General features: G+C 46.5%; 1 protein-coding gene across 1 annotated transcript; it reads left to right on the top strand.

The window, feature by feature from the left end:
- Window positions 1-1,545: 1,545 nt before the first annotated feature.
- On the top strand, window positions 1,546-20,980 carry LOC123487967 (serine hydroxymethyltransferase, cytosolic-like; the record flags this gene model as incomplete). Its single annotated transcript, XM_045218970.1, has 5 exons — window positions 1,546-1,615; window positions 12,122-12,239; window positions 15,737-15,882; window positions 19,117-19,232; window positions 20,814-20,980. Coding segments are annotated over exons 2-5 (528 nt in total), but the record flags the coding sequence as incomplete, so codon positions are not given.
- Window positions 20,981-23,455: the final 2,475 nt, after the last annotated feature.

The following is a 23,455-nucleotide window of genomic DNA, read 5'->3' as shown; positions in this document are numbered from 1 at the left end:
AGAATTAGACGCAGAAGGTTTTCGCTTCTCTTCACGGAGATTGAATAGTTCTGGGTCTGAATAAATAACTGCTATAGTCTACCGCCATCACGCGTTCGCTCTTCTTTCAAACTACCCCGTGAGTTCTATTGGTCTGCTGCATTTAACATTCAGCAAACAACAGCTTGCGTCCCTCTTCCAACAGTCTATTGGTGTAAGAAACGCTACAAATATATAATGCCCAGCAAGCTATTCTAGTCATAGCTTTTCCTGCATGCTGACTCCAAGAGCTAAGGAGCCTTTCTTAAGGAGAAAAGGCCAACGGAGCACAGGTGAGTGCGTATTGCGCAAGAGACAGAGGCTATAAATTAGAAGCTTATTATGCCTAATCAATCATTAATTAGCTAAATATAAGGCTAATACTGTATTGAATGTATTACCTGAAAGAGGTAGGCTAGGACATCTATATATATAGTCTCCCGAGTGGTGCAGTGGTCTAAGGCACTGCATCGCAGTGCTAGCTGTGCCACTAGAGATCCTGGCTCTGTCGTAGCCGGCCGTGACCGGGAGACCCATGGGGCGGCGCACAATTGGCCCTGCGTTGTCCAGGGTAGGGGAGGGAATGGCCGGCAGGGATGTAGCTCAGTTGATAGAGCATGGCGTTGCAATGCCAGGGTTGTGGGTTCAATTCCCACGGGGGGCCAGTATGAAAATTAAAATAATGTATGCACTCACTAACTGTAAGTCGCTCTGGATAAGAGCGTCTGCTAAATGACTAAAATGTAAATGTATAGGTCTGTTACGACTGTCTGTCTTTGACAGGGTGGGACCTAAGGTGCTATAACTGATCCTATTGGTCTGTTACGACTGTCTGTCTTTTACAGGGTGGGACCTAAGGTGCTATAACTGATCCTATTGGTCTGTTACGACTGTCTGTCTTTTACAGGGTGGGACCTAAGGTGCTATAACTGATCCTATTGGTCTGTGACGACTGTCTGTCTTTGACAGGGTGGGACCTAAAGTACTATAACTGATCTTATTGGTCTGTTACGACTGTCTGTCTTTGACAGGGTGGGACCTAAGGTACTATAACTGATCCTATTGGTCTGTTACGACTGTCTGTCTTTTACAGGGTGGGACCTAAGGTACTATAACTGATCCTATTGGTCTGTTACGACCAATACAGGGTGGGACCTAAGGTACTATAACATCTATCATATCACCTATAACAATTTAAATGCTGTTCTGAATGTACCATGTTGTATCATAACGTAGTATGTCTATTTCATAGTACAACTATTTTCCATTTAACTAGGCAAGTCAGTTAAGAACACATTTCTTATTTACAATGACGGCCTACCCCTTTAATCAATAAATTGTAGAGTAAGGTAATAGTTCATCCCTGGGTGTTTTGATCACTGTCTATCAGTTTCATTGATCGCGTCAGATTTTTCTGTTATGTGTTTTTATTGGCTAACAGCGAGAAAAGGGGGCGGGGGGAACTACGCCTCTCTGTACACTGATTGGTTGTAAATTTCGCGGACTTTGCCTTCCTAGTAACCTGAAGTGACGTCTTTGTCCGTCGTTCACCAAACGTCAGATTTCAACGGCGACAGCTGCACAGCGGAGCGACCCGGTGGGTACCCAGCTAACTAACTATTTAGTTGACGTTAGGTAGCTAGCTACCCTTGTTATATATATATATATGCATTTTGTACGCTATTCACAAATAAAATAGCTAGCCATATTTGACTAGCGTGCGGTTTTGGGTTTGCCTCTTTTGCAATGTTGAACTTGTAACTTTTCCTCGAATATGTGAAAGTCAAATTTTTAACTGTGCTTTAATTCAACGTTTTTTTTGTATTTACTCAAGTTAGCTCGAAATATCCTAAATGTAGTGAAACAACAAGACCGCGTGTCACAAGACGTGCACATGACCAAGACAGCTAAGTCTGCAAGCTAGCTAACTTTACGGTCAGCGCTATCTGGGATCCTTGGGACGTCCACACCCTAAACCCGTTTTACATTTTTAGTCATTTAGCAGACGCTCTTATCCAGAGCGACTTACAGTTAAGTGAGTGCATACATTATTATTTATTTTATTTTTTCATACTGCCCCCCCGTGGGAATCGAACCCACAACCCTGGTGTTGCAAACGCCATGCTCTACCAACTGAGCTACATCCCCTGCCGGCCATTCCCTCCCCTACCCTGGACGACTTGTGCGCCGCCCCATGGGTCTCCCGGTCGCGGCCGGCTACCAGAACCAGGATCTCTAGTGGCACAGCGATGCAGTGCCTTAGACCACTGCGCCACTCGGGAGACAACTACAAACCCCGTAACTTAACCACAGATAGAACAATGAGATTTAGTTATACAAATCTTTGCCTTAACCATAAACAATTTCAACTTCAATTGGTGGTAGGGGACGTCCCAAGGACCCCGCATAACACGGATCCTAACCCTTTTAACACGCCAAAACACAGAATGGTTAACTTTAGCTAGCTAGTTAGCTGACCGTGGCTGGCTGCTGTTGCATCAGCGAGCCAGTGACAGGGGTTGCACCCTATTCCCAATATAGTTTATTTATTAAAAACCCTCTTAGGCCTCACTCCCCCCGCTATCTGAGATACCTACTGCAGCCCTCATCCTCCATACATACAACACCTGTTCTGACAGTCACATTCTGTTAAAGGTCCCCAAAGCGCGCACACATCCCTGGGTCGCTCCTCTTTTCAGTTCCCTGCAGCTAGCGACTGGAACGAGCTGCAAAAAACACTCAAACTGGACTGTTTTTTTTTTATAGTGCATTTGTAAAGTATTCAGACCCCTTGACTTTTTTTCCCACATTTTTGTTGCATTTCAGCCTTATTCTAAAATGGATTAAATAGTTTTTTGCCCCTCATCAATCTACACATCAATACCCCATAATGACAAAGCAAAGCAGGCTTTTAGAATTTTTAGCAAATGTATTTAAAATAAAAAAAACTGAGCATAAACCAAAGCCATGAGGTCGACGGAATTGTCCATTGATCTCCAAGACCGGATCATGTCGAGGCACAGATCTGGTGGAGGCGCTCCCCATCCAACCTGACAGAGCTTGAGAGGATCCGCAGAGAAGAATGGGAGAAACTCCCCAAATACAGGTGTGCCAAGCTTGTAGTGTCATACCCAAGAAGACTCGAGGCTGTAATCGCTGCCAAAGGTGCTTCAACAAAGTACAGAGTAAAGGGTCTGAATACTTATGTAAATGTGATATTTCAGTTTTTTTATTTGTAATACATTTGCGAAAATGTATAAAAACCTTTTGCTTTGTCATTACAGGGTATTGTGTGTGTGTAGATTGATGAGAGAAAAAACAATTTAATCAATTTTAGAATAAGGCTGTAACGTAACAAAATGTGGAAAAAGTGAAGGGGTCTGAATACTTTCCGAAAGCACTGTCTCCATCTCTTCATTCAAAGATTCAAAGACTCAATCATGGACACGCTTACTGACAGTTGTGGCTCCTTCGCGTGAATTATTGTTGTCTCTACCTTCTTGCCCTTTGTGCTGTTGTCTGTGCCCAATAATGTTTGTACCATGTCTTGTGCTGCTACCATGTTGTGTTGCTACCATGCTGTTGTCATGTGGTGTTGCTACCATGTTGTGTTGCTACCATGCTGTTGTCATGTGGTGTTGCTATCTTGTTGTGTTGCTACCATGTTGTGTTGCTACCATGCTGTTGTCATGTTGTGTTGCTACCATGCTGTGTTGTCATGTTGTGTTGCTACCATGCTGTGTTGTCATGTTGTGTTGTCATGTTGTGTTGCTACCATGTTGTTGCTATGCTGTGTTGTCATGTTGTGCTGCTACCATGTTGTTGCTATGCTGTGTTGTCATGTTGTGTTGCTACCATGCTGTGTTGTCATGTTGTGTTGCTACCATGTTGTTGCTATGCTGTGTTGTCATGTTGTGTTGCTACCATGTTGTTGCTATGCTGTGTTGTCATGTTGTGTTGCTACCATGATGTGTTGTCATGTTGTGTTGCTACCATGCTGTGTTGTCATGTTGTGCTGCTACCATGTTGTTGCTATGCTGTGTTGTCATGTTGTGTTGCTACCATGTTGTTGCTATGCTGTGTTGTCATGTTGTGTTGCTACCATGCTGTGTTGTCATGTTGTGTTGCTACCATGTTGTTGCTATGCTGTGTTGTCATGTTGTGCTGCTACCATGTTGTTGCTATGCTGTGTTGTCATGTTGTGTTGCTACCATGCTGTGTTGTCATGTTGTGTTGCTACCATGTTGTTGCTATGCTGTGTTGTCATGTTGTGTTGCTACCATGATGTGTTGTTATGTTGTGTTGCTACCATGATGTGTTGTCATGTTGTGTTGCTACCATGCTGTGTTGTCATGTTGTGTTGCTACCATGATGTGTTGTCATGTTGTGTTGCTACCATGCTGTGTTGTCATGTTGTGTTGCTACCATGTTGTTGCTATGCTGTGTTGTCATGTTGTGTTGCTACCATGATGTGTTGTCATGTTGTGTTGCTACCATGCTGTGTTGTCATGTTGTGTTGCTACCATGTTGTTGCTATGCTGTGTTGTCATGTTGTGTTGCTACCATGTTGTTGCTATGCTGTGTTGCTACCATGTTGTGTTGCTACCATGTTGTTGCTATGCTGTGTTGCTACCATGTTGTGTTGCTACCATGTTGTTGCTATGCTGTGTTGTCATGCTGTGTTGCTACCATGTTGTTGCTATGCTGTGTTGTCATGTTGTGTTGCTACCATGTTGTTGCTATGCTGTGTTGTCATGTTGTGCTGCTACCATGTTGTTGCTATGCTGTGTTGTCATGTTGTGTTGCTACCATGATGTGTTGTCATGTTGTGTTGCTACCATGCTGTGTTGTCATGTTGTGTTGCTACCATGTTGTTGCTATGCTGTGTTGTCATGTTGTGTTGCTACCATGTTGTTGCTATGCTGTGTTGTCATGTTGTGTTGCTACCATGCTGTGTTGTCATGTTGTGTTGCTACCATGTTGTTGCTATGCTGTGTTGTCATGTTGTGTTGCTACCATGTTGTTGCTATGCTGTGTTGCTACCATGTTGTTGCTACCATGCTGTGTTGTCATGCTGTGTTGCTACCATGCTGTGTCGTCATGTTGTGTTGCTACCATGCTGTGTTCTCTCTTTATGTAGTGTTGTGGTGTCTCTCTTTATGTAGTGTTGTGGTGTCTCTCTTTATGTAGTGTTGTGGTGTCTCTCTTTATGTAGTGTTGTGGTGTCTCTTTATGTAGTGTTGTGGCGTCTCTCTTTATGTAGTGTTGTGGTCTCTCTCTTTATGTAGTGTTGTGGCGTCTCTCTTTATGTAGTGTTGTGGCGTCTCTCTTTATGTAGTGTTGTGGCGTCTCTCTTTATGTAGTGTTGTGGCGTCTCTCTTTATGTAGTGTTGTGGCGTCTCTCTTTATGTAGTGGTGTTGTGGCGTCTCTCTTTATGTAGTGGTGTTGTGGCGTCTCTCTTTATGTAGTGGTGTTGTGGCGTCTCTCTTTATGTAGTGGTGTTGTGGCGTCTCTCTTTATGTAGTGGTGTTGTGGCGTCTCTCTTTATGTAGTGGTGTTGTGGCGTCTCTCTTTATGTAGTGGTGTGGCGTCTCTCTTTATGTAGTGTTGTGGCGTCTCTCTTTATGTAGTGTTGTGGCGTCTCTCTTTATGTAGTGGTGTTGTGGCGTCTCTCTTTATGTAGTGGTGTTGTGGTGTCTCTTTATGTAGTGGTGTGGTGTCTCTTATGTAGTGGTGTTGTGGCGTCTCTCTTTATGTAGTGTTGTGGCGTCTCTCTTTATGTAGTGGTGTTGTGGCGTCTCTCTTTATGTAGTGGTGTTGTGGCGTCTCTCTTTATGTAGTGGTGTTGTGGCGTCTCTCTTTATGTAGTGGTGTTGTGGCGTCTCTCTTTATGTAGTGGTGTTGTGGCGTCTCTCTTTATGTAGTGGTGTTGTGGCGTCTCTCTTTATGTAGTGGTGTTGTGGCGTCTCTCTTTATGTAGTGGTGTTGTGGCGTCTCTCTTTATGTAGTGGTGTTGTGGCGTCTCTCTTTATGTAGTGGTGTTGTGGCGTCTCTCTTTATGTAGTGGTGTTGTGGCGTCTCTCTTTATGTAGTGGTGTTGTGGCGTCTCTCTTTATGTAGTGGTGTTGTGGCGTCTCTCTTTATGTAGTGGTGTTGTGGCGTCTCTCTTTATGTAGTGGTGTTGTGGCGTCTCTCTTTATGTAGTGGTGTTGTGGCGTCTCTCTTTATGTAGTGGTGTTGTGGCGTCTCTCTTTATGTAGTGGTGTTGTGGCGTCTCTCTTTATGTAGTGGTGTTGTGGTGTCTCTCTTTATGTAGTGGTGTTGTGGTGTCTCTCTTTATGTAGTGTTGTGTTTTGTCCTACATTTGTAGTTTTAATCCCAGCCCCCGTCCCCGCAGGATGCCTTTTGCCTTTTGGTAGGCCGTCATTGTAAATAAGAATTTGTTCTTAACTGATTTGCCTAGTTAAATAAAGGTTAATTAAAAATAGAAATGGTGCATTACTTTCACCAGGGCCATAGGGTTTTGGTCAATGTAGGACTAGTGTGCCATTTAGGTTTGCTGATGTAGATAATGTCATGGTAACACACACGACACAGCAGTTCCATCGATCTGCTATTTGTCTAGTTATCTAGCTAGTTAATGAGTAATTGTTGTCATGAAGCCTGGTTAGCTGTGTCTGTGTAACTGGATGGTTTTAGTTGACCAGTGTCTTGGCTGAGCTCTTATCAAAGTACCTGTGGTCAAACGTTAACCGGACCGGACCGGACTGGAGCTCTTTATTGACCAGAGTGTGGACAAACAGAGAAATGCTTACGGGCCGTTCCCAACAACGCAGAGAGAAAGAAAATAGGAAAGTAAAACGAGTAATAACTAGCTAGGTTTCCATCCAATTGGCGACCAGATTTTCATGCCAATATTCAAACATCCACATGAAGGAAAGATGCCCATTTTCCCACCAGTGGTGTTTCCACCAAACGGACTTTTTTGTGGATAAAAGTCAGTGTGGGATGATGTATTGTGTGCACTGTGATGTTTCGTGTAAGTTTTCATGTACCAAAAAACAAATCTAAAGTTCAATGTGTTTCCATGGCATTTGTTTTTAGTTGTGTCACAAACTGTTGAGTTAAATAGCAGACGTTCCTCCTCTGGTCTTGGCATGTGCGCTCCAGCCAACAGCGCTCAGATACAGTGTGGGCAGGCTAGTCTACATGATGAGATTATTATGGATTGGACTAAGGCGATATTTGTCAAACGGCAGTTTGATTTGATTGTCAGCTTACCTTGTAAAATATATATATATATATATTTAAAATGGTACATTCGCCAATAGAACAGAGGGTAGAGATTTGATTTACTCACTGCCGTAGTTTCATCGGGTCTGGGGGTCAGGAGGTCAACCATGGACAGGGGAGGGGAGGCAGGGCTGGGATGGACGGACAGGAGTGGACAGGGGAGGGGAGGCAGGGCTGGGATGGACGGACAGGAGTGGACAGGGGAGGGGAGGGGAGGCAGGGCTGGGATGGACGGACAGGAGTGGACAGGGGAGGGGAGGCAGGGCTGGGATGGACGGACAGGAGTGGACAGGGGAGGGGAGGCAGGGCTGGGATGGACGGACAGGAGTGGACAGGGGAGGGGAGGGGAGGGGAGGCAGGGCTGGGATGGACGGACAGGAGTGGACAGGGGAGGGAGGGGAGGCAGGGCTGGGATGGAGGGACAGGAGTGGACAGGGGAGGGGAGGAGGCAGGGCTGGGATGGACGGACAGGAGTGGACAGGGGAGGGGAGGGGAGGCAGGGCTGGGATGGACGGACAGGAGTGGACAGGGAGGGGAGGGGGAGGCAGGGCTGGAATGGACGGACAGGAGTGGACAGGGGAGGGGAGGCAGGGCTGGGATGGACGGACAGGAGTGGACAGGGAGGGAAGGGAGGCAGGGCTGGGATGGACGGACAGGAGTGGACAGGGGAGGGGAGGGAAGGGGAGGGGAGGCTGGGATGGACGGACAGGAGTGGACAGGGGAGGGGAGGCAGGGCTGGGATGGACGGACAGGAGTGGACAGGAGTGGACAGGGGAGGGGAGGGGAGGCTGGGATGGACGGACAGGAGTGGACAGGGGAGGGGAGGCTGGGATGGAGGGACAGGAGTGGACAGGGGAGGGAGGGGAGGCAGGGCTGGGATGGACGGACAGGAGTGGACAGGAGTGGACAGGGGGAGGGGAGGGGAGGCTGGGATGGACGGACAGGAGTGGACAGGGGAAGGAGGCAGGGCTGGGATGGAGGGACAGGAGTGGACAGGGAGGGGAGGGGAGGCAGGGCTGGGATGGACGGACAGGAGTGGACAGGGGAGGGAGGGGAGGCAGGGCTGGGATGGAGGGACAGGAGTGGACAGGGGAGGGAGGCAGGGCTGGGATGGACGGACAGGAGTGGACAGGGGAGGGGAGGCAGGGCTGGGATGGGATGGACGGACAGGAGTGACACGTATGCCTGCACCACTGTGAGATATATAATATATATATATATATATATATATATATATATATATATATATAACCCTGTTGGTTAAACATGGCTGTTATATATATATATATATATAACCCTGTTGGTTTAAACATGGCTGGTCCAGTGATATGGTATGCACACCAGATACCCTTCCTAAATATTCCCAACAACTGATATTTAGAGGTGATGACGATAGATACTCTTGAATCTTATTTGGAATAGTTTAACTGACTGTCTCTGTCTGCCATAGTTTAACTGACTGTCTCTGTCTGCCATAGTTTAACTGACTGTCTCTGTCTGCCGTAGTTTAACTGACTGTCTCTGTCTCTGTCTGCCATAGTTTAACTGACTGTCTGTGTCTCTGTCTGCCATAGTTTAACTGACTGTCTCTGTCTGGCATAGTTTAACTGACTCTGTCTGTCTGCCATAGTTTAACTGACTGTCTCTGTCTGCCATAGTTTAACTGACTGTCTCTGTCTGCCATAGTTTAACTGACTGTCTCTGTCTGCCATAGTTTAACTGACTGTCTGTGTCTCTGTCTGTCATGGTTTAACTGACTGTCTCTGTCTGCCATAGTTTAACTGACTGACTGTCTCTGTCTGCCATAGTTTAACTGACTGTCTCTGTCTGCCATAGTTTAACTGACTGTCTCTGTCTGCCATAGTTTAACTGACTGTCTCTGTCTGCCATAGTTTAACTGACTGTCTCTGTCTGCCATAGTTTAACTGACTGTCTCTGTCTGCCATAGTTTAACTGACTGTCTGTGTCTGCCATAGTTTAACTGACTGTCTCTGCCTGCCATAGTTTAACTGACTGTCTGTGTCTCTGTCTGCCATAGTTTAACTGACTGTCTCTGTCTGCCATAGTTTAACTGACTGACTCTGTCTGCCATAGTTTAACTGACTGTCTCTGTCTGCCATAGTTTAACTGACTGTCTCTGTCTGCCATAGTTTAACTGACTGTCTCTGTCTGCCATAGTTTAACTGACTGTCTGTGTCTCTGTCTGCCATAGTTTAACTGACTGTCTCTGTCTGCCATAGTTTAACTGACTGTCTCTGTCTGCCATAGTTTAAGTGACTGACTCTGTCTGCCATAGTTTAACTGACTGTCTCTGTCTGCCATAGTTTAACTGACTGTCTGTGTCTCTGTCTGCCATAGTGTAACTGACTGTCTCTGTCTGCCATAGTTTAACTGACTGTCTCTGTCTGCCATAGTTTAAGTGACTGACTCTGTCTGCCATAGTTTAACTGACTGTCTCTGCCTGCCATAGTTTAACTGACTGTCTGTGTCTCTGTCTGCCATAGTTTAACTGACTGTCTGTGTCTCTGTCTGTCATGGTTTAACTGACTGTCTCTGTCTGCCATAGTTTAACTGACTGTCTGTGTCTCTGTCTGCCATAGTTTAACTGACTGTCTCTGTCTGCCATAGTTTAACTGACTGTCTCTGTCTGCCATAGTTTAACTGACTGACTCTGTCTGCCATAGTTTAACTGACTGTCTCTGTCTGCCATAGTTTAACTGACTGTCTGTGTCTGCCATAGTTTAACTGACTGTCTCTGCCTGCCATAGTTTAACTGACTGTCTGTGTCTCTGTCTGCCATAGTTTAACTGACTGTCTCTGTCTGCCATAGTTTAACTGACTGTCTGTGTCTCTGTCTGTCATAGTTTAACTGACTGTCTCTGTCTGCCATAGTTTAACTGACTGTCTGTGTCTCTGTCTGCCATAGTTTAACTGACTGTCTCTGTCTGCCATAGTTTAACTGACTGACTCTGTCTGCCATAGTTTAACTGACTGTCTCTGCCTGCCATAGTTTAACTGACTGTCTGTGTCTCTGTCTGCCATAGTTTAACTGACTGTCTCTGTCTGCCATAGTTTAACTGACTGTCTGTGTCTCTGTCTGTCATAGTTTAACTGACTGTCTCTGTCTGCCATAGTTTAACTGACTGTCTGTGTCTCTGTCTGCCATAGTTTAACTGACTGTCTCTGTCTGCCATAGTTTAACTGTCTCTGTCTGCCATAGTTTAACTGACTGTCTCTGTCTGCCATAGTTTAACTGACTGACTCTGTCTGCCATAGTTTAACTGACTGTCTGTGTCTGCCATAGTTTAACTGACTGACTCTGTCTGCCATAGTTTAACTGACTGTCTCTGTCTGCCATAGTTTAACTGACTCTGTCTGCCATAGTTTAACTGTCTCTGTCTGCCATAGTTTAACTGTCTCTGTCTGCCATAGTTTAACTGACTGTCTCTGTCTGCCATAGTTTAACTGACTGTCTCTGTCTGCCATAGTTTAACTGACTGTCTCTGTCTGCCATAGTTTAACTGTCTCTGTCTGCCATAGTTTAACTGACTGTCTCTGTCTGCCATAGTTTAACTGACTGACTCTGTCTGCCATAGTTTAACTGACTGTCTGTGTCTGCCATAGTTTAACTGACTGACTCTGTCTGCCATAGTTTAACTGACTGTCTCTGTCTGCCATAGTTTAACTGACTCTGTCTGCCATAGTTTAACTGTCTCTGTCTGCCATAGTTTAACTGACTGTCTCTGTCTGCCATAGTTTAACTGACTGTCTGTGTCTCTGTCTGCCATAGTTTAACTGACTGTCTCTGTCTGCCATAGTTTAACTGACTGTCTCTGTCTGCCATAGTTTAACTGACTGTCTGTCTGTCTGCCATATTTTAACTGACTGACTCTGTCTGCCATAGTTTAACTGACTGTCTGTGTCTGCCATAGTTTAACTGACTGTCTCTGTCTGCCATAGTTTAACTGACTGTCTCTGTCTGCCATAGTTTAACTGACTCTGTCTGCCATAGTTTAACTGTCTCTGTCTGCCATAGTTTAACTGACTGTCTGTGTCTGCCATAGTTTAACTGACTGACTCTGTCTGCCATAGTTTAACTGACTGTCTCTGTCTGCCATAGTTTAACTGACTGTCTCTGCCTGCCATAGTTTAACTGACTGTCTCTGCCTGCCATAGTTTAACTGACTGTCTCTGCCTGCCATAGTTTAACTGACTGTCTCTGCCTGCCATAGTTTAACTGACTGTCTCTGCCTGCCATAGTTTAACTGACTGTCTGTGTCTCTGTCTGCCATAGTTTAACTGACTGTCTCTGTCTGCCATAGTTTAACTGACTGTCTCTGTCTGCCATAGTTTAACTGACTGTCTGTGTCTCTGTCTGCCATAGTTTAACTGACTGTCTCTGTCTGCCATAGTTTAACTGACTGTCTGTGTCTCTGTCTGTCATAGTTTAACTGACTGTCTCTGTCTGCCATAGTTTAACTGACTGTCTGTGTCTCTGTCTACCATAGTTTAACTGACTGTCTCTGTCTGCCATAGTTTAACTGTCTCTGTCTGCCATAGTTTAACTGACTCTGTCTGCCATAGTTTAACTGACTGTCTCTGTCTGCCATAGTTTAACTGTGTCTGTCTGCCATAGTTTAACTGACTGTCTGTGTCTCTGTCTGTCATAGTTTAACTGACTGTCTCTGTCTGCCATAGTTTAACTGTCTCTGTCTGCCATAGTTTAACTGACTGTCTCTGTCTGCCATAGTTTAACTGTCTCTGTCTGCCATAGTTTAACTGACTCTCTGACCTTCTGTCTGTGTGTAGATCAGTACCAGTCACCATCATGTCTCATAGCGATGATACCAGTCACCATGTCAGCAAGGACATGTGGGAGTCTCACAACAAGATGATGCTGGAGCCACTCCGCTCCAACGACTCTGAGGTACGAAACACGGAGGGAGGGGGGGGAGAAGGGGGGGGGAGAGGGGGCGGAGAAGGGGTGTGTGTGTGTGTGAGGCCGGGATTGAACCGATCGCCCTTTGTCGACAATGCGTATTTTTAAAGGCAATGTTCGCGGAGACCGCATTCACAGTATAAACACTTATGTAAGCTCAGTTGGAAATCACCTTTCAAATGGAGCATTGTTGACAGGGATCTGATTGATTCCTGGCCTGAGTGTGAGTGGTAAATAAGGGTATTTGTGTGTGTGTGTGTGTGTGTGTGTAGCCAGGTTTACATATTCTAAAATCCTCATGAAGAAAATATGTACATTTTCCCACCAACGGTGTTTCCACCAAACGGACTTGTTGCTGATAAAAAAATCAGTGGGTGACGACATAGTGACCACAAAATGTACCTTTTTTCGCTTTTAAGTTTTCATGTACCGAATAAAAATCTAAAGTTCAATGTGTTTTCATTGCATTTTCAACTCTACAAATAGTTCTGTCATCAAAACTATTGCGTCACAAGGCGCCTACAGGCTGACATTACCTTTCAATTACCTTTTCAATGTTGAGATTTGTTGGTATTTTGCAAATTTTTCCAAAACTTGACAAATGTATATTTTCTTTAATTTATGCTACTACCGTCCATGAAAAATGAATTTTAACCATTTAAAAATTGACATACAGTCATTGGCCAGTTTGAGGTACACCCCCCCCACTCCCCCGTTCATGAACATGGAATGGTTCGCTCCGACAGACAGGGAGTCACATGACTTGCTATATAAAGCACAGACAGACGGCCATCGAGGGATTCAGTTACTGAGCGTGGCGTGATCGTCGGCGCCAGGCGTTTCCGGATCCAGTACCTCCAGAAACGGCCGCCCTCCTAGGGCTTTTCACGCAAGGACAGCGTCTAGGGTTTACCGAGAATGGTGCGACAAACAAAAAACCATCCAGTCAGCGGCCCACAGTCCTGTGGGAGAAAACAGCATTGTTGACGAGAGAGGTCGAAGGAGAATGTCAAGAATCGTCCAAGATAACAGGCGGAGCCACAAACAGTCGGGTTCCACTCCGATCAGCTAAAAACAAGTGTTGCAAGCGATCACCAACACTGGACAACTCTGATGGCAGAGTCAGGATTTGGCGTAAGCATTATGGGTCCATGGACCTGGTGTCAACGGTACAGGCTGGTGGTGTAATGGTGAGGGGAATGTTTTCCACACGTTAGGTCTCTTGATACACTGTGGCGTTCAATCGTTGCTCAGCAGGTATCTGAACAGTGTTGCTGACCAATAGAGTATCTTTGGGATGAGATGGAACGGGCTGTTGGCAGCGTGATGAATGTACCACCGTTCAATCTGCAGCACCTGTGTGATGCCGTTACGTCAGCATGGAACAACATCCCTGTGGAATGTTTTCCGAACACCTTGTAGAATCAATGGCCCGAAGAATTCAGGTTGTTCTGGAGGCAAAGGGGGGTCCGACCCGGTACCTAATAAACTGCCTCTGGAAAGCAACGTCAGCACAATAACTGTTCGTCGGTAGCTTCATGAAATGGGTTTGGCCGAGCAGCTGCACACAAGCCTAAGATCACCATGCGCAATGCCAAGCGTCAGCTGGAGTGGTGTAAAGCTCGCCGCCATTGGATTCAGTGGAAACGCGTTCTCTGGAGTGATGAATTACACTTCACCATCTGGCAGTCTGATGGACGAATCTGTGTTTTGCGGATGCCAGGAGAACGCTACCTGCCCGAATGCATAGTGCCAACTGTAAAGTTTGGTGGAGGAGGAATACTGGTCTGGGGCTGTTTTTCATGGTTCGGGCTAGGCCCCTTAGTTCCAGTGAAGGGAAATCTTAATGCTACAGCATACAATGACATTCTAGAGTATTCTGTTCTTCCAACTTTGTGGCAACAGTTTGGTGAAGGCCCTTTCCTGTTTCAGCATGACAATGCCCCTGTGCACACAGCGAGGTCCATACAGAAATGGTTTGTCGAGATCGGTGTGGAAGAACTTGACTGGCCTGCACAGAGCCCTGACCTCAACCCCCATCGAACACCTTTGGGATGAATTGGAACGCCGACTGCAAGCCAGGTCTAATCGCCCAACATCAGTGTCCGACCTCACTAATGCTCTCGTGGCTGAATGGAAGCAAGTCCCCGCAGCAATGTTCCAACATCTAGTGGAAAGCTTTCCCAGAAGAGTGGAGGCTGTTATAGCAGCAAAGGGGGGACCAACTCCATATTAATGCCCATGATTTAGGAATGAGATGTTGGACGAGCAGGTGTCCACATACTGTTGGTCATGTAGTGTATATTCTCCAGACTTGCTAAGAGGGAATTGTTGTAAAAATGTTTTATTCTAGATACACACGATGTTATCCACAATCTTGTTCTGGACAAATCCGGTCCTGGAGTGTTTTTTTTTTTAACAAAATGAAATCAAAATATTTAGGCTGACTTCATCCATTGTCCAGAAAAATGTATTTGCGCAATATTCAAATATTTAATGACATCACCTGATTTGCATATTTTTTTAAATATATAAAATATTTCTGATTTTGTTCAAAAACAAAAAAGTATTATTTGTGTCTACATTCAGTTGGTAAAAGTTGATTTGTGACATGATTTAAGGGGAACAAATGGTGCTTGGCCTTTAAATAGCAAATGTGCCAACTCTGGTCTTGCGCTATAGCCAACAGCTGGCAGATACATGCTGGTACGCTCTAATCCATAATAATCCCGTACGCTAGTCTACATGATGAGATTATTATGGATTAGAGCGAATAATATTTTAATTTGTCAAACGGCAGTCCAGCATCGATCATCACGGCACCAGAATAATACCCTGGATATTTATTGGAAAGGAGCATCAAGCTGTGGTCTCCCGAGTGGTGCAGTGGTCTAAGGCGCTGCATCGCAGTGCTAGCTGTGCCACTAGAGATCCTGGTTCGAATCCAGGCTCTGTCGTAGCCGGCCGAGACCGGGAGACCCATGGGGCGGCGCGCAATTGGCCCAGCGTCGTCCAGGGTAGGGGAGGGAATGGCCGGCAGGGGATGTAGCTCAGTTGTGGGTTCGATTCCCATGGGGGCCAGTATGAAAAATATAAATAATGTATGCACTCACTAACTGTAAGTCAATGACTAAAATGTAAATGTAAGCTCTCATCACCGTGGCATTTTCACCATCCTGTGAAGCTCATCATAACTTATTTTCATCTGTAGCCTAAATAAACTGCATTGTTTCCCCAAGTCGTACCTGGGAGGACAACACAACATATCGTCGGGTGACTCCAAATGTACTTCAATATGATGGTTATTATACACACATTAGTGTGTGTTATGTGTTCTCCATCATAAAGAGAGAGGTGTGAGGTTGTGTGTTGTGTGTGTGTGTGTGTGTGTAGGTGTTCTCCATCATAAAGAGAGAGGTGTGTGTGTGTAGGTGTTCTCCATCATAAAGAGAGAGGTGTGTGTGTTTGTGTGTGTGTGTATGTAGGTGTTCTCCATCATAAAGCGAGAGAAGCATCGCCAGACGTTTGGCCTGGAGCTGATAGCGTCAGAGAACTTCACCTCTAGAGCCGTTCTGGAAGCCCTGGGGTCCTGCATGAACAATAAGTACTCTGAGGGGTACCCTGGACAGAGGTAGGGTTTTATTACCCGCTATCTCAACAGGGAGTCACATTGAGTTACAACGCTTTTACAAGAGAGCCCTGTATACGTTTACAAAAAAAACCAAAAACAATACATACAGGACCAGTCAAAAGTTTGGACACACCTACTCATTCCAGGGTTTTCTACAGTGTAGAATAATAGTGAAGACATCAAAACTATGAAATAACACATATGGAATCATGTAGCAACCAAGAAAGTGTTAAACAAATCTAAATATATTTTATATTTTAGATTTTTCAAAGTAGCCACCCCTTTGCCTTGATGACAGCTTTGCACACTCTTGGCATTCTCTCAACCAGTTTCGTGAGGAATGCTTTTCCAACAGTCTTGAAGGAGTTCCCACATATGCTGAGCACTTGTTTGCTTTTCTCAATGATGTGAGATAAACTTCCGTTTGATAACGGAGCGCCGAGGCATGCGTCGAAATCGCTAAGCAGCTAACTTCGAATACTCAGAGGGAATACTGGTGTGTACTGTGAATACTCAGAGGAATACTGGTGTGTACTGTGGAATACTCAGAGGAATACTGGTGTGTACTGTGGAATACTCAGAGGAATACTGGTGTGTACTGTGGAATACTGGTGTGTACTGTGGAATACTGGTGTGTACTGTGGAATACTCAGAGGAATACTGGTGTGTACTGTGGAATACTGGTGTGTACTGTGGAATACTCAGAGGAATACTGGTGTGTACTGTGGAATACTCAGAGGAATACTGGTGTGTACTGTGGAATACTGGTGTGTACTGTGGAATACTCAGAGGAATACTGGTGTGTACTGTGGAATACTCAGAGGAATACTGGCGTGTACTGTGGAATACTCAGAGGTATACTGGTGTGTACTGTGGAATACTCAGAGACACACATGCATACATACATGCATACATATATACAGTTGAAGTCTATATAGGTATACCAACACAGACACACACACATATATATATATATATATATACATAAACTCAGTAAAAAAAGAAACGTCCCTTTTTCAGGACCCTGTCTTTCAAAGATAATTTGGAAAATTCAAAATAACTTCACAGATCTTCATTGTAAAGGGTTTAAACACTGTTTCCCATGCTTGTTCAATGAACCATAAACAATTAATGAACATGCACCTAAGACACTAACAGCTTACAGACGGTAGGCAATTAAGGTCACAGTTATGAAAACTTAGGGACACTAAAGAGGCCTTTCTACTGACTCTGAAAAACACCAAAAGAAAGATGCCAAGGGTCCCTGCTCATCTGCGTGAACGTGCCTTAGGCATGCTGCAAGGAGGCATGAGGACTGCAGATGTGGCCAGGGCAATAAATTGCAATGTCCATACTGTGAGACGCCTAAGACAGCGCTACAGGGAGACAGGACGGACAGCTGATCGTCCTCGCAGTGGCAGACCACGTGTAGCAACACCTGCACAGGATCGGTACATCCGAACATCACACCTGCGGGACAGGTACAGGACGGCAACAACAACTGCCCGAGTTACACCAGGAACGCACAATCCCTCCATCAGTGCTCAGACTGTCCGCAATAGGCTGAGAGAGGCTGGACTGAGGGCTTGTAGGCCTGTTGTAAGGCAGGTCCTCACCAGACATCACCAGCAACGTCGCCTATTGGCACAAACCCACCGTCGCTGGACCAGACAGGACTGGCAAAAAGTGCTCTTCACTGACGAGTCACGGTTTTGTCTCAAGGGGTGATGGTCGGATTTGCGTTTATCGTTGAAGGAATGAGGGTTACACCGAGGCCTGTACTCTGGAGCGGGATCGATTTTGGAGGTGGGAGGGTCCGTCATGGTCTGGGGCGGTGTGTCACAGCATCATCGGACTGAGCTTGTTGTAATTGCAGGCAATCTCAACGCTGTGCGTTACAGGAAGACATCCTCCTCCCTCATGTGGTACCCTTCCTGCAGGCTCATCCTGACATGACCCTCCAGCATGACAATGCCACCAGCCATACTGCTCGTTCTGTGCGTGATTTCCTGCAAGACAGGAATGTCAGTGTTCTGCCACGGCCAGCGAAGAGCCCGGATCTCAATCCCATTGAGCACGTCTGGGACCTGTTGGATCGGAGGGTGAGGGCTAGGGCCATTCCCCCCAGAAATGTCCTTGGTGGAAGAGTGGGGTAACATCTCACAGCAAGAACTGGCAAATCTGGTGCAGTCCATGAGGAGGAGATGCACTGCAGTACTTAATGCAGCTGGTGGCCACACCAGATACTGACTGTTACTTTTGATTTTGACCCCCCCTTTGTTCAGGGACACATTATTACATTTCTGTTAGTCACATGTCTGTGGAACTTGTTCAGTTTATGTCTCAGTTGTTGAATCTTGTTATGTTCATACAAATATTTACACATGTTAAGTTTGCTGAAAATAAACGCAGTTGACAGTGAGGGGACATTTCTTTTTTTTGCTGAGTTTATATATACAAACACACACACACATGCATTCGGAAAGTATTCAGACCTTTTTTCCTCATCGAGAGAATGCCAAGAGTGTGCAAAGCTGTCATCAAGGCAAAGGGTGGCGACTTTGAAGAATCTCAAATCTCAAATATATTTTGATTTAACACTTTTTTGGTTACTACATGATGTGTTGTGGTCCTCTGTAGCTCAGCTAAGCTGGTAGAGCATGGTGCTTGTAACGCCAAGGTAGTGGGTTCGATCCCCGGGACCACCCATACACAAAAATGTATGCACGCATGACTGTAAGTTGCTTTGGATAAAAGCGTCTGCTAAATGGCATATTATTATTATTTATTATTATTATTATTATGTGTTATTTCATAGTTTTGATGTCTTCTACAATGTAGAAAATAGTAAAAATAAAGAAAACTCCTGGGATGAGGAGGTGTGTCCACACTATTGACTGGTAATGTAGGTGCTGACACAGAGAGACACACACACACACACACACACACACACACACACACACACAGACACAGACAGACAGACAGACAGACAGACAGACAGACAGACAGACAGACAGACAGACAGACAGACAGACAGACAGACAGACAGACAGACAGACAGACAGACAGACCACACACACACACACACACACACACCACGGACAGGTACACAACATGCAGACATACACACCGAGACACATCACTCAGAGAAACACTAAACACACACAGACTCCACTCTTAACAGCTCTAGAAGAGATCCACCTACTAAGTGTGTGTGTGTGTGTGTGTGTGTAGATACTACGGAGGTACGGAACATGTAGATGAGTTGGAGCGTCTGTGTCAGAGGAGAGCTCTGGAGGCCTACGGACTGGACGCTGACAAGTGGGGGGTCAACGTACAGCCATACTCAGGTAACGCAGAGACACACACACTACGCAGAGACACATACACACACTACACAGAGAGACACACTATACACACACACACACTACACAGAGAGACACACACACACTACACAGAGAGACACACTATACAGACACACACTACGCAGAGACACACACACACACTACACAGAGACACATACACACACTACACAGAGAGACACACTATACACACACACACTACACAGAGAGACACACACACACTACACAGAGAGACACACTACACAGACACACACTACACAGAGAGACACACACACACTACACAGAGAGACACACTACACAGACACACACTAAGCAGAGACACACACACACACACTACACAGAGACACACACACTACACAGAGACACACACACACTACACAGAGACACACACACACACACTACGCAGAGAGACACACACACAGAGACCCACTACACAGACACACACTACGCAGAGACACACACACACTACGCAGAGACACACACACACACTACGCAGAGAGCTCAGTACAGCTGTGTGGTGTCTCCTGCTAACTTGGTGGATGTGGAACCAGGCCAGCTCAGTACAGCTGTGTGGTGTCTCCTGCTAACTTGGTGGATGTGGAACCAGGCCAGCTCAGTACAGCTGTGTGGTGTCTAACTTGGTGGATGTGGAACCAGGCCAGCTCAGTACAGCTGTGTGGTGTCTCCTGCTAACTTGGTGGAGGTGGAACCAGGCCAGCTCAGTACAGCTGTGTGGTGTCTCCTGCTAACTTGGTGGAGGTGGAACCAGGCCAGCTCAGTACAGCTGTGTGGTGTCTAACTGGGTGGAGGTGGAACCAGGCCAGCTCAGTACAGCTGTGTAGTGTCTAACTGGGTGGAGGTGGAACCAGGCCAGCTCAGTACAGCTGTGTGGTGTCTCCTGCTAACTTGGTGGATGTGGAACCAGGCCAGCTCAGTACAGCTGTGTAGTGTCTCCTGCTAACTTGGTAGAGGTGGAACCAGGCCAGCTCAGTACAGCTGCGTGGTGTCTAACTTGGTGGAGGTGGAACCAGGCCAGCTCAGTACAGCTGTGTGGTGTCTAACTTGGTGGAGGTGGAACCAGGCCAGCTCAGTACAGCTGTGTAGTGTCTAACTGGGTGGAGGTGGAACCAGGCCAGCTCAGTACAGCTGTGTGGTGTCTCCTGCTAACTTGGTGGATGTGGAACCAGGCCAGCTCAGTACAGCTGTGTGGTGTCTCCTGCTAACTTGGTGGATGTGGAACCAGGCCAGCTCAGTACAGCTGTGTAGTGTCTAACTTGGTGGAGGTGGAACCAGGCCAGCTCAGTACAGCTGTGTGGTGTCTAACTTGGTGGAGGTGGAACCAGGCCAGCTCAGTACAGCTGTGTGGTGTCTCCTGCTAACTTGGTGGATGTGGAACCAGGCCAGCTCAGTACAGCTGTGTGGTGTCTCCTGCTAACTTGGTGGATGTGGAACCAGGCCAGCTCAGTACAGCTGTGTGGTGTCTCCTGCTAACTTGGTAGAGGTGGAACCAGGCCAGCTCAGTACAGCTGCGTAGTGGCTAACTTGGCGGTGTGTGTTTTGTGTTTCTAGGCTCCCCTGCTAACTTTGCTGTGTACACGGCCATCGTGGAGCCTCATGGGCGGATCATGGGTCTGGACCTACCTGATGGAGGTCACCTGACACACGGCTTCATGACGGACAAGAAGAAGATCTCTGCCACATCCATCTTCTTTGAGTCCATGCCCTACAAGGTAAACACACACACCACAGAGACAGCATATATAGAGAGACACCACAGAGAGACAGCGTATAGAGACACACCACAGAGACAGCATATATATAGAGACACACCACAGAGAGACAGCGTATAGAGACACACCACAGAGAGACAGCGTATAGAGACACACCACAGAGAGAGACAGCGTATAGAGAGACACACCACAGAGAGACAGCGTATAGAAGACACACCACAGAGAGACAGCGTATAGAGACACACCACAGAGAGACAGCGTATAGAAGACACACCACAGAGAGACAGCGTATAGAGACACACCACAGAGAGACAGCGTATAGAGACACACCACAGAGAGACAGCGATAGAAGACACACCACAGAGAGACAGCGTATAGAAGACACACCACAGAGAGACAGCGTATAGAAGACACACCACAGAGACAGCGTATAGAAGACACACCACAGAGAGACAGCGTATATAGAGACACACCACAGAGAGACAGCGTATAGAGACACACCACAGAGAGACAGCGTATAGAGACACACCACAGAGAGACAGCGTATAGAGACACACCACAGAGAGACAGCGTATAGAGACACACCACAGAGAGACAGCGTATAGAGACACACCACAGAGAGACAGCGTATAGAAGACACACCACAGAGAGACAGCGTATAGAGACACACCACAGAGAGACAGCGTATAGAGACACACCACAGAGAGACAGCGTATAGAGAGACACCACAGAGAGACACCACAGAGACACAGCGTATAGAGAGACACACCACAGAGAGACAGCGTATAGAAGACACACCACAGAGAGACAGCGTATAGAGACACACCACAGAGAGCAGCGTATAGAGACACACCACAGAGAGACAGCGTATAGAGAGACACACCACAGAGAGACAGCGTATAGAGACACACCACAGAGAGACAGCGTATAGAGACACACCACAGAGAGACAGCGTATAGAGACACACCACAGAGAGACACCACAGAGAGACAGCGTATAGAGAGACACACCACAGAGAGACAGCGTATAGAGACACACCACAGAGAGACAGCATATAGAAGACACACCACAGAGAGACAGCGTACAGAAGACACACCACAGAGAGACAGCGTATAGAGACACACCACAGAGAGACAGCGTATAGAGAGACACCACAGAGAGACAGCGTATAGAGACACACCACAGAGAGACAGCGTATAGAAGACACACCACAGAGAGACAGCGTAGAGAGACACACCACAGAGAGACAGCGTATAGGAGACACACCACAGAGAGACAGCGTATAGAGAGACACACCACAGAGAGACAGCGTAGAGAGACACACCACAGAGAGACAGCGTATAGAAGACACACCACAGAGAGACAGCGTATAGAGAGACACACCACAGAGAGACAGCGTAGAGAGACACACCACAGAGAGACAGCGTATAGAGACACACCACAGAGAGACAGCGTATAGAAGACACACCGCAGAGAGACAGCATATAGAAGACACACCACAGAGAGACAGCGTATAGAGACACACCACAGAGAGACAGCGTATAGAGACACCACAGAGAGACAGCGTATAGAGAGACACACCACAGAGAGACAGCGTATAGAGAGACACCACAGAGAGACAGCGTATAGAGACACACCACAGAGAGACAGCGTAGAGACACACCACAGAGAGACAGCGTATAGAGACACACCACAGAGAGACAGCGTATAGAAGACACACCACAGAGAGACAGCGTATAGAAGACACACCACAGAGAGACAGCATATAGAAGACACACCACAGAGAGACAGCGTATAGAGACACACCACAGAGAGACAGCGTATAGAGACACCACAGAGAGACAGCGTATAGAGACACACCACAGAGAGACAGCGTATAGAGACACCACAGAGAGACAGCGTATAGAGACACACCATAGAGAGACAGCGTATAGAGACACCACAGAGAGACAGCGTATAGAGACACCACAGAGAGACAGCGTATAGAGACACACCACAGAGAGACAGCGTATAGAGACACCACAGAGAGACAGCGTATAGAGACACACCACAGAGAGACAGCGTATAGAGACACCACAGAGAGACAGCGTATAGAGACACACCACAGAGAGACAGCGTATAGAGACACACCACAGAGAGACAGCGTATAGAAGACACACCACAGAGAGACAGCATATAGAAGACACACCACAGAGAGACAGCGTATAGAGACACACCACAGAGAGACAGCGTATAGAGACACCACAGAGAGACAGCGTATAGAGAGACACACCACAGAGAGACAGCGTATAGAGACACACCACAGAGAGACAGCGTATAGAAGACACACCACAGAGAGACAGCATATAGAAGACACACCACAGAGAGACAGCGTATAGAGACCCACCACAGAGAGACAGCTTATAGAGACACCACAGAGAGACAGCGTATAGAGACACACCACAGAGAGACAGCGTATAGAGACACACCACAGAGAGACAG

The sequence above is a fragment of the Coregonus clupeaformis genome, unplaced genomic scaffold, assembly GCF_020615455.1.
Source record: "Coregonus clupeaformis isolate EN_2021a unplaced genomic scaffold, ASM2061545v1 scaf1938, whole genome shotgun sequence".
Classification (NCBI taxonomy): Eukaryota; Metazoa; Chordata; class Actinopteri; order Salmoniformes; family Salmonidae; genus Coregonus; species Coregonus clupeaformis.
This window is presented reverse-complemented; position numbering and strand designations above follow the sequence as displayed.